Raw genomic sequence first — 12,592 nt, forward strand, 5'->3', positions numbered from 1 at the left:
TTGGTGCCTTAACACTAGCAGTGGCTTCCTGGCAAGATGAGTGCTTTCCTAAAACTCAAATTAAGATCAGTGCATTGCTCCTGCAAAACACTTCAATTTTAAAAAGTAAAGCCTGCTGCCATGGATAGCTCCTCTCTTGCAAATATTTGTCATGGCAACAAACTCTTTTCCTGAAAGCTACTTTCGGCATTTTGTTGTGCAGGGATGCCACAAAATCCGCTACTGTAACGCCATAAACCCACAAGCAATGTGAGTGCTTATTCTCCCTGCCCCCCTCCCCACACCGTAGTCGGGGCCATTGCTGAGTCCGACACTTATAAAAAATTGAGTGCAATTGTGTCCTTGGGGTGTTGTTCCAAAGCATGAGAGCTACAAGCTTTACATTCACAACGAAAACAAGTGAAAACAGAAGCTTGCAATTCTGGGTTGACAATTTGCAAGTGCATTTCTGTGTTCAACAGTGAAGGCTCAGCAGAGTGTATGAGTTCAGAAGAGGGGAAGCAAGGGAGGGCAGATATGTTAAAACATTGCAAATTACTGATAATAATTCAGTAAGCAGCTAAAATCCTTAACTAGGCAGTGCAATTAACCATGTTTGTGTGCCTGAATTAATATTTAGCTGATGAATGCAACTATATTGTTTCCATCCTTCCTTTAAAAAAAAAGTCAGATTTGTGGCCTTCAGTAGCTAGGGCTTCTGGGTCACAAACGATGCCTTAAGACAGTAGTCGCCAACCTGGTGTCCTCCATATGTTGTGGACTACAACTCCCATTAGCCCCAGCCAGCATGACCAATGGTCAGAGATGATGGGAATTCTACTCCACAACATCTGAACAGCACCATGCTGGCTATTGCTGCCTTACTGAGCTCCTGATTTGACCACATTTCACCCAGCTTTCTCCTCCCACCTCCTGTTTATTACAGCTGCCATCTGAATTTCAGGAACGCGTCAGCATCCACCTGGAGAAGCACGGATGCAGCCTCTCAGTACCTCTGTGTCATACATCCTTTGCAGACAACATACCGACTTGCGTCATTGCTAAGGTCCTGGAAAAGCCTGACCCCAACAGCCTTTCTTCACATTTGTCAAGCTCATCGAACAGAGATCTCGCCTTCCAGGACTCAGTCGGAAAGCTCGCCCAGAGGCCTCAGTACAAGTCCGACATCTACTGCAGCGATACAGCTCTTTACTGCCCTGATGAAAGACGCAGGGAGAGGAGGCAGAGTGTTGACATGCAAGTCAAAGATGTTGGGTTCCTGAGGTCCCAGAATTCCACGGACAGCACCGTCGAAGAAGACGGCTTCCATTCCAGCTTCTCCCACGAAGCTTTCCCAGAATACGTTACCTCTCTGCCAACTTCTAGCTCCTACTCCAGCTTCAGCGTGACGTCCGAGGAGAAGGAGAACGCCCAGGCTAGCACGCTGACCGCCTCTCAGCAAGCAATCTACCTGAGCAGCCGAGATGAGATGTTTGAAAGAAAGCCATCTTCAGGTTATGACCACCAGGGGAGCCCGAGGTTTGCAAAGTCTAAGTCCATCCAGCACATGGAGCTGGCTGATGACAACAACTCCCCGACCTTCACTAGGACTATGTCGCCTTATGCAAGTGAGCCTTATCATTTCTCGGCCATAACTACCCAACAAGCTTTAGCATCGCAGAAGATGCACAGCGAGTGCAGGAACACCAACTTGTCCGAAGAGGACCTGCCGGGACGTTGGAGGCAGCTGAGCGTTGAGGATATCGGTGCGTATTCTTACAGGAACAGTGGCAGGCTTTCGCCCTGCAGTTTCTCGGAGCAGTACTACAGAAGCCCCATCAAGAAAGCCGACAGCCGGTCGAGTCCCATTTACGCCAGTTACAAAGGCGATAGCTTCTCAGAGGGAGACGACCTCTGTCAGAGCAGGCTTGTGGATTCTTGCTTCCTGAGGACCGACAGTGGCCTGAACATTGACATCAGCGCTAGCTGCAAACAGGACAAGCTGTCCTCCTCTTACAAAACGAAAGAGCCGAGAGACAAAATGAACGAAAGGATCACAGTCCAGGTGTGCAGTAGTAAAAGCATTGACGGAAGCCCGGTGTTGAAAAGAGAATACGTTGACGTCAGTCCGAACAGCTCAGCCGAGTCCCTCAACCAGAGTTCTATGGAGGCTTCAGAGATCCACCAGTCTTCCATTGAGCAAGGAAGCCATTCAAGTCTCCATAGCAAGCAGCAGCAGTTTCAACGGACTGGAAGTACAGGCTTAAGTCGGAAGGACAGCCTCACGAAAGCACAATTGTACGGAACCCTCCTCAATTAAACATCTTCCAAAGTTGCAATAAGGAGACAAACATCACAACGACAAAAGGTGACATTTGATACTTCTAGCATACGGTAGGCTTCTGAGCAACAGTATTACAAAATATATATTCATATTCACAATAGTACTGTTTTAAAGGGATGGGGGAAACCCAAATCTGATTATTTAAAAAGGAAAAAAACAAAAAAACATTACGCGGCACTTTTCACACGATGACTTTTCCATCTTGGATACCAACCCTTTGCCCACTTTTATATCCTGAGATATTTTTATAAACAAATCAGTATTTATTAGACTGTCCTTAGTACTCTCAAGCGCTTCGAGTGACACTTTTTTGTCCCCTTCAAGTAGGTTTCTTATTTATTTTTTGTGCATGAGGCCACACGTGCCTGAATTCTTGGAGGAGAAGGGTTTTAAAAGAGAGGAGGGCAGGGGGCGAGAGAAAGAGAGGATCCTTATCACAAGGACAAATCAAATCTCTATATGGTTCTTTAAAAGTTTGGGTTGTGTGTGGTGCAGGATGTACAAGAATGGTGATGTTATAAAGAAGTATATTTTTTAAATTGCAATGGAAACAAAAAATGACCCACTAAGTTCTTTAATACAAATGTATTTCGGAGTATGAACAATTTTTGGGGGGGGCGGGGATAAATGCACAAAATGATACAGATATTTTGGTTGGTCTGTCCCATTGTGTTTCTACTTTTCTGCCCTGTACACTACCTCAAAATTAATTGAGGGTTTCTTTGTCACTTATTTTTCTGTAGGCTTGCATTTATATTGTTTCAAATGCATGGAGTGTCATAATTAGTACTGTATTTTGCATTACTTAATAAAAGACACCAGTGGAAATGTTTTGATTTTTTTTTTATTTGATTTTTTATTTTTTGGTCATTAAAAGATGTTCTAAGAGAATGCTGTTAATGAGTATTGTGTTCAGCAGGGTCAATTTGGTACCGATGTAATGTTTATAGTAATGTGAAGTTGCAAATACTGCATCTAGCGATGGAGGAGGAGTTTGATTCATTATCCTTATGGACTCCCCCATTCTGTCTTTGGTTCTGCCCAAAGATTCAAATCAAGATGAGCAATTAAGAGGGAGTCACAACTAGGTACGGGGGAGACAATTCCATTTGCATTTAAAGGTGAACCGACCTCATTCACATTTTCCGGAACATAGGAGCCAACTCCTAGGGCTAAAGTCCCTTCGCCCCACCCCATAAAATTGGGCCCCTCCAAAGTAGATGGGCAATGCCATTCAAATGGTCTGGGTGTGTCCCATCATGCAATCAATTATGTAGGGTGGGGCTTACCTGCCCCCCCCCATATTTTATTCAAATTCTGAAACAAGATGTAAACTGAAACACAGCCATCCCAAGAAATTTGCACGTCTCTGAATTATGTATTGCAGTTCTCCAGCCAAGTAATGTGTAGAAAAATGCAAATACTATGGTAAAGTGTGCAGTGCATATACAGTCGTACCTTGGTTTTTGAACAGCTTAGTTCTCAAACGTTTTGACTCCCGAACGCCACAAACCTGGACGTGACTTTTCCAGATTTGCGAACTATTTTTGGAAGCCGAACGTCTGATGGGGCTTCCGCGGCTTCTGGTTGGCTGCAGGAGCTTCCTGCAGCTAATCAGAAGCCACGCCTTAGTGTCCGAACATTTTGGAAGTTGAACAGACTTCCAGAACGGATTCCGTTCGACTTCCAAGGTACAACTGTATTAATGAAAACAGCATACGAAAATGCATTATATATGGGAAAGTTGCTTGGGGGGGGGAGCGAATAAGATAAATTTACACTTAAATGCTGAGTTTTTAAAAAGTTGCAAAGTGATGAGGAAATGTGGAGACGTCAGCTTAATGTTGGACAAATGAGAAATCTGAATTGGAACATTTGCTCTTCCCAAATTACATCTGGCCATTGGTCCACCTACCTCTTTACAGCCTGCTCAATCCAAGGGCAGCCTATGTGTTCTGCCTCCAGCACAATAAGGTTATCATAAGCTAAATAAATTAGGTCAATAGCGCATTTTATGCACCACTGTCTCTTAGTCTGTTTCAAGAAGAAGCACTTCACACTTTGAAACAAGACTTTCTGTGCTTGGCGGGTCTTCAGGGAGGGTGCGTAATTTCACCAGAGAACACATGTTTTGCACGCACAAAATCCTAGGTTCAATCCCTGGCTTCACGTGTTCAAAAAAGCCGAGGAAATCAGAGCAGACAATCCTGGGCTAGACAGATAGTGTGGCCTATGCTGTTGCCTAAAGTGAAAGACAGCGTGTCCTCCTCTCCCCCCCCCCCCCAATCCAATTCAGTGCACCAAAGCCAACCAGACTGGCAGCTGTATCGTTGGTCAACACCAGCAGTGGAATACCATCCTCCACTATTAGAGAAGGTCTTATAATACCTCGCTTCTGCTCACTGCCTGTCCTGTACTAGCTTCTGTTGCCTGAAACATTCATCTTACTCTGCCTAGTGGTAGGCCCAGTTCTGGCAGTGTGGAAAGAGTGAAAAAAAGTCTGCCTTTGTCTCCAAATAAAGTGGTACCTCGGATTACAGGCTCTTCAGCTTACAGGCGCTTCAGGTTACAGACTCCGCTAACCCAGAAATAGTACCTCGGGTTAAGAACTTTGCTTCAGGATGAGAACAGAAATTGTGCAGTGGCGGCAGCAGGAGGCCCCATTCGCTAAAGTGGTACCTCAGGTTAAGAACAGTTTCAGGTTAAGAACGGACCTCCGGAACAAATTAAGTTCTTAACCCGAGGTACCACTGTAGAATTCACTGTGCAAGATGGACAGGACAATCCAAAAGGACAGGGGGAGAAAGAACGGAAAGCAGATGAGCATCTACTTCATATGTTCAGTCTCATGCTGGAAGGACGGACGTGGGAGGCCCCATTTTGCACATCTATAGGATATATAAAATTTACTACTCTGAGCTTAAAATGTGCTTTGGTTATGTGTCCTCATCACCCCGAAGATTCTCCAGCTACAGCTTCTCCTACGGCATCAATCCTGTACCAGCCAAATCCAGGAGCATAGCCTCCTGAGGACAGTTTGACTAGACTTGCAGTTCCATCAAGCCAAGGATTTTATCCAATATTCCCTACGATTCGGTTTGTAACTGCCCTTTTTGCCTTTGAAAGCCTCCTGCTTAAAGAACCTGACAGATTAGAATTAACTTTGAGTTTGTCTAGGTCAATATTTTATTCCCAGATCAATAAATCTTCAGATTGGCTGCAATCCCCAAGCCACCTGCGGGCTCTGAGCAGTCATTCAGCGCAGTAAGTTATTTCATGCCAAAAAACAAGTTTCAAAGAAGTTAAGACTCATCTGATTGGAAGTGGGGGGGGGGATGCACTTCTGTGAGATTAATACACTTTTCATGGTCTCCGAAAGGTTAGCTATACATCACCCATACATGCCAAGTTTTTTCTCCAGTCTCCTAGGCCAGCTGATCAGCAGCTTCCATAGTGACTCCATCCTCACACACAAAAACTGTCCATATTGCACACAAGATTACACTTGGAGGATCCTTAAGTCTGTGGAAGAGGAACATTTTCTGACCCATTATCAAGCATTAAATTCAAGCAAATGAATTCAAATACAGCATGTGACATGCTGTCCCTTTACGCCTGGCATTATATATTAAGTTGTATTCCACTAACTCAGAGTAGACCCATTAAAATCAATGGCTATGACTAACTTAGCTGCATTAATTTCAGTGGGTCTTCTCTGGTGGGGGGGGGGGGAGTTGAATACTGCCTAATGCCTTGATGTTATTTGATGGTGGATTTTGTAAAAAGGCCCATTATGATTTCTGCAACAGGGTTACTTTATCCGTCATCCTACAGCTGCCCAATCAGCGTGAAAGGGGAGGGGGGTTTAGCCACTAAAACAGGCTTCCTCAACCTGTGGCCCTCCAGATGTTTTTGGCCTACAACGCCCATGATCCCTAGCTAGCAGGACCAGTGGTCAGGGATGATGGGATTTGTAGTCTCAAAACATCTGGAGGGCCGAGGTTGAGGAAGCCTGGCCTAAAAGTCAGTCACTGAGGATTGCCTCCTAGGGTCATTCTGGAGAGGCCATGCAGGAAGACCTCCAAGGAGGACTTGTTCTGTAGGCTCCAAAGCTAAGCATTTAGGAACACAAGATGCTTCGGTTTCAAGAGGATGATGTACAAGTTCTGTTACGTACATTGGGACTTCATGGAAATCACTCTGAAATAAGATATTAGAGCACTCCAAGTCATTTGCCTATGTATGGAACTTTCTGATAGTAAGAGCTGAGCAGACTCACTCGGAAAATGGTGGACTCTCCTTCCTTGGAGGTTTTTGAGCAGAGGATGGATGGCCATCTCTCATGGATGCTTTAATTGGGATTCCTGCATTACAGGGGGTTGGACTAGATGACCCTCAGTGTCCCTTCCAGCTCTGCAATTATGGGATGCCATGTTTCTATGTGCACAGAAGAGAGTAGATCGAGCTGAAAGGCAACACATGGTGGGCTGCATTGATGGTTGCAATGCACTCCTAATTCTTATTCTTATGTAATCTTAGATAGTATAAAATCTGAGAAAGGGGCATGGCGGTGACTGTCAAGAAGGGACCCTGCACATCTGAATTTGACCCTACACTACTGCTCATAAGAACTGGTTTCCCCAAAAAACCCTCCCTAGAAGGAGGTGAGGCATGGTAATTACCGTATTTTTCGCTCTATAAGACGCACCAGACCACAAGACGAACCTAGTTTTGGGAGGAGGAAAACAAGAAAAAAAATATTCTGAATCTCAGAAGCCAGAACAGCAAGAGAGATCGCTGTGCAGTGAAAGCAGCAATCCCTCTTGCTGTTCTGGCTTCTGGGATAGCTGCGCAGCCTGCATTCGCTCCATAAGATGCACACACATTTCCCCTTACTTTTTAGGAGGGAAAAAGTGAGTCTTATGGAGCAAAAAATATGGTACTTGTATTGAAACAGCTTACTAGCATGAGTTTACAAAAGATAGTTAGAGTTTGGGGCATTATCGCTTGATGGAACAGTTGATGTCACAACTGTGTTGATGCCGGGGAAGATAAAAGCATTTCCACGTACATTTTGCAGGCTGCCTTCAGATGATGACCGTTTGTACACTGCTGCCAGGGGTGGTGAGCAGGACGGATGGATCGCTGTAGGCTTTCCATCATGTCCTCACTTAGTGCGGGCAGAATGCCTTGCGGGTTTTCCCATTTACTTCCTTGGTTTCTACTCAGAAAGCATCCATGCGGGTGACAGGTTTTGCTTGGCAGGCTGGCAACACGGATTGACAACGAGAAGCGGCCTTCTTTTAGAAAGATGAAGGCAGCATGAAAAATTAAAGGAGTGTGATATAGAATGTGGCCTGTCTTTGCACGATGAAAGGCTGCTTCCAAAAGCTTGGCTTTTCAAGATTTCATCTTTTAAACATGGCGAGCGCTGCCAGAGTTTGTTTTGAAATGTCCTTTAAAGGGCTTCTATTTCCCACCGATATCTTATTGAGGGACTTGCAACAAACTGAAATCCTCGATATTACTATGTACCAGACTCTGAGCTTTCTTTAAAAAAAAAAAAAAGCCTCTAGCCCTCAAAATGTGCAGGTACTAGGCAATCTCTGTGAAATGAGAGTGAGTTTGGTGTGGCCAGCTTGTGTATTTTTCCTGATACTGAGGAATGTTCCCCGTTGCTGTTAGACACCGTGTGTGTGTGTGTGTGTGTGTGTGTGTGTGTGTGTGTGTAAAAATATTGTGCGATCACAATCAGGAGCAGCAGGACACAGCTAACTTGCAAGACATAAGTATGCCAGCAGAGTGGTAGTCTGTCTAATTCTAAATTTGTGTTATTCTGTACTCCTCTGGCAGCCATTTTGCATTATGCCAACCCCAACCCCAACCCCATAGCAGCTACTTTGTGACTGGTGTTCCCAATCCTCTCCAAAGTTTTGAAATGTGCCCACTGGTCCAATAAGGTTGGCATCCGTTGTGTTAAAATGCGGAGTGCTCCTATTCAGTGTTCCCATACCCGCTTCCAGGAAACTCCATTCCATTTCCACCTCCCAGTCAACATTCCATGACTGCTGAAAATGCTCAGTCCTCATTGAACTGGTTTGGATTCCTTTGGGTGCTGCTGTTTTGTCTGCATAGGAACCGCCACTCATGCTGGAACATCAGAAATGGAGTAATTTGGTGCCTTTCTATCAGGCCCTTTCCCCAAGGACATGCAGAGAGCGGCCTCATTTTCTACTCACAATAACCCTGGGAGGTAGGCTAGGCTGAAAAATAGTCTGCTGCTCAAGGGAATCGATTGAATAGGAATTTAAACCTGGTCCAAATGAAGGAGGTGGGAAATTTTTTCGCCTGGTGGGCCAGATCCTTATCTCCCCTCACCCTCACCCCCCCACCACCACCATTGGCCCCATTTGAATGGTGAGTTGGACAACCCACATGTCAAAATGTCATCATAATAACAGGTGACTGACACCTGTCAAAGTCCCTTGTGCAGTACTTCCCTAACCTCCATCAGCCAGCTAGTTGTCAGGTGCTTGGGAACTGCCCAATCAGCTAGCTGCCGAGCACTGAGCAATGAGCTTTGCAGACCCTGAGCTTGGCACCTCCCAAGCACCAAGCAAGGGTTAGGGCACAGCACTCCGAACCTGCAAAACCCCTTTCAGCCAAGCCCTGTCTTTACCTGCCCCACAGCCAATGTCATATATACAGTCCACCATAGAAAGTGTCCTTTCATACTCCACCACAGTGTGGTACGCTGGTTTGACATCTACTGATAGGAAGTGCCTACAGAGGGTGGTGAATACAACACAAGATACTATGGGCTGTCCTGTGAATCCGCTGGATGACATCGCAGAAGAACGTTGCCTCAGGAGAGTGAGGAGAATTCTCAGGGATGATTCACACCCTGGCCGGCACTTTCTTGATCTCCTGCCCTCAGGCAGAAGATATAGAAGCATGATTAGTCGCACCAACAGGGTAAAGAACAGCTTCTATCCGTGGGCTGTTAAATGAATGGCTGTTAAATGAAGGCTGCTGAATGAAAAGATAACAACAGGGCAGCTGACTTTCGGGTTTGGTGGGTGTGCGTCAGTAAACGAGGGGAATTAAGACTAAGAGAGCTGAGTGGGGGGGGTGCTCGTGTAATCTCACTGTATACAAGTTGTACAAGTGACAATAAAGTATTTCAGTTTCAGTCAAGATTAGAACAAGTGGGAATGGCTTGCCTAAACCAGCCATGTGGGTCAAATGGGGAGGGCTGGTGGGCCGGCCCTACTGTGACTCACTCCAGTGTTGTTGGAAGGCTATTTACACCATGTCTAGTTTGGTTTCAGCTTGCAAGTCCACAGCCAGGGACTAAGTTGTTCTTCATTCTTTTCCTACAGTCCCTAGAATCCCTTAGGTCAGGCATCCCCAACCTACGGCCCTCCAGATGTTTTGGTCTACAACTCCCATGATCCCTAGCTAACAGGACCAGTGGTCAGGGATGATGGGAATTGTAGTCCAAAACATCTGGAGGGCCGAAGGTTGGGGGTGCCTGCCTTAGGTGCTTTATAAAGGAACAAATTGATAAAGGATGCGTTCACATAAAGAGAAACCAGCTTCTATGGACTCGAACTTTGAGCTAAACTGAACTGGGCTTTCAGGTGCTCCATTTATTTATTTTTATTCAAAACATTTTTATTTTTTTTAAGTCCCATCATTAAAAAGTGCCAAGGCAGTTTACAAGCCTGGTGACATCCTTCGCTACTCTCGACATCACCCTCCAGTGGGGATGGAAAAACCTGTCAATTTTGGTTCCCTCCATTTCTCGTTTCCTCCACATTTCCTAAGCGGTATGCAATTAAAATCATCCATGTTCTTAGTGTGATTTTCTCCCAGGACGCATTTTTGTATGCAGTTTTTTACAAATGTGCACATTTTCGTAAACAAAGCGCCCTAAAGCAATGCACTTTCATCTGTTGTTTTCTCTAGGAGCAAGTTCATGCACACAGGTGAGCATCACGCCTCACTCTCTAAGGTGGGTAGAAGCTTCCTGGGCTTTGGGAAGGAGGGGCCAGGCCCCTGATGAAAGGATGCTGCAGCCCTCCTGCCTCCTTCCCAAAGTGGGGAGGGCTTTGGAAAGGTAGCAAGAGACTTCTTGGACCCATTGGAGCATGGGTAGGCAACCTAAGGCCTGGGGGCCAGATCCGGCCCAATCACCTTCTAAATCCAGCCCACGGACAGTCCAGGAATCAGTGTGTTTTTACATGAGTCCTTTTATTTAAAATGCACCTCTGGGTTATTTGTGGGGCCTGCCTGGTGTTTTAACATGAGTGGAATGTGTTCTTTCATTTAAAATGGGTTATTTGTGGGGCATAGGAATTGGTTCATATATTTTTTTCAAAATACATGGTCCCCACATGGTCTGAGGGACAGTGGACCAGCCCCCTGCTGAAAAGTTTGCTGACCCCCGCATTGGAGCATCGCAGGTCCTTCCCTAAGCCAGGCAAAAGTTCCCTGGGCTTTGGGGAAGAGGTGCCAGGGAACATTTAGGGGAATAGCCTAGTCCCCCTAGACCGCTGACCACACACCTCTGATTTGTACCTACAGCAGATGTAAATTAGCAACTAAGATGACGGGATGTGTATGTGTGTGTGCCTGTCGCAAGTAAAGCCTAGCTTAATGCTCACAACAGCTCTGTGGTCTAAAAATAGAAACAGCAGCAGGTCCTCCATTAATTACTCTCCTCGGTTTCCAGCATCAATAGTTGTCTGCATCGTTTTATCTTCCCCACAGGGTGTTTCATAGCAACACAGAAAGCACTCCGCATGGATCCAAAACCCAGAGCAACCGTTTCACATCTCATGCATGGCTGGAATTTAAAACCCATTGGAGCCATTGACTTGCATGGAATCAGTAACAGAGCCAACCTGGAGCCAAAGCAGTGAAGAAAACAGGCAAGGAGCCAAGGGCCTCTATAATTAAACCCAAGGGTTGCTGCTTGCCCAGTTTGAAACCAGTCTGAAACCTGGTGCATTTTTTTTTTAATTGGTTGGCTTCCAAAAAATGTTCAGAGCTCAAGAGCGAACACTTGGAGACTTGAAAATTCCTCAGCCTTGAATAAATGCATGGAAATGAGCGAAATGGTCCCTAACTCGGTGGTAGAGTGTGTGCTTTGCATGCTTAAAAGTCCCAGAGGGATGGTGCTTGTAACCCCCAATTAATCACAGGCTGCAGGGCTGGGAAAGATCTCTCCCAAGATGCTGGAGAAAGGGAGATAGTCAACAAATAGAAATCCAACTCTCTACAAGGAAGGTTTTTCCCAGTAGTGATGTATGGAAGTGAGAGCTGGACCATAAAGAAGGCTGATCACCAAAGAATTGATGCTTTTGAATTATGGTGCTGGAGGAGACTCTTGAGAGTCCCATGGACTGCAAGAAGATCAAACCTATTCATTCTTAAGGAAATCAGCCCTGAGTGCTCACTGGAAGGACAGATCCTGAAGCTGAGGCTCCAATACTTTGGCCACCTCATGAGAAGAGAAGACTCCCTGGAAAAGACCCTGATGTTGGGAAAGATGGAGGGCACAAGAAGGGGATGACAGAGGACGAGATGGCTGGACAGTGTTCTCGAAGCTACCAGCATGAGTTTGACCAAACTGCGGGAGGCTGTGGAAGACAGGAGTGCCTGGCGTGTTCTGGTCCATGGGGTCACGAAGAGTCGGACACGACTAAACGACTAAACAACAACAACATAAGGAAGGTTCCTATGTTCATGGCTTGAAGGGACTGGTATTTCATAGCAACCTAGGAACTTAAGAAGCTGCCATGTATTCAGCCGGACCACTGGTCCATCTAGCTCCAAAGAATCATAGAATCATAAAGCTTGAAGGGTCCCCAGGGGTCTTCTAGTCGAATCCCATGCCGTGCAAGGATCTCAACTAAAGCATCCATGACAGGTGGCCATCCAACCTCTGCTTAAAAACCTCCAGTGAAAGAGAGTCCATCACCTCCTGAGGGAGTCTTTTCCACCCTGAAACAGCTCTTACCATCTGAAAGTTCTTCCTGATGTTAAGTCTGAATCTCCTTTCCTGTAACTTGAAGTCATTAGTTCAAGTGCTACCCTCTGGAGCAGCAGAAGAGAAGAGAAGAGAAGCTCCATCTTCCATGCAACAGCCCTTGAGATATTTGGAGGTGGCTCCAAATTATGTAATTGGAAGGTACCCCGAGTGTCAATCTTAACAAAAGCCTCCCAAACAGGTAGCCATTCAAGCTCTGCTTAAAAACCTCC

The 12,592-nt window shown here is 45.7% G+C and overlaps 1 protein-coding gene across 3 annotated transcripts in view; it reads left to right on the top strand.

Moving 5' to 3' along the window:
• BEGAIN (brain enriched guanylate kinase associated) overlaps nucleotides 1–3,151 on the top strand; it is a 155,109-nt gene extending 151,958 nt beyond the window's left edge. For 2 of the 3 annotated variants that reach the window (XM_028709054.2, XM_028709223.2), the window contains one exon: nucleotides 926–3,151. In XM_028709054.2, coding sequence (XP_028564887.2) covers nucleotides 926–2,299 — 1,374 coding nt within the window. In that variant the 3' untranslated portion in view covers nucleotides 2,300–3,151. The remainder of the gene's footprint in view (nucleotides 1–925) is intronic. The other variant, XM_028709145.2, reaches the window with a different exon arrangement.
• The last annotated feature ends 9,441 nt before the right edge of the window (nucleotides 3,152–12,592 follow it).

The sequence above is a fragment of the Podarcis muralis genome, chromosome 1 (assembly GCF_964188315.1).
Source record: "Podarcis muralis chromosome 1, rPodMur119.hap1.1, whole genome shotgun sequence".
Classification (NCBI taxonomy): Eukaryota; Metazoa; Chordata; class Lepidosauria; order Squamata; family Lacertidae; genus Podarcis; species Podarcis muralis.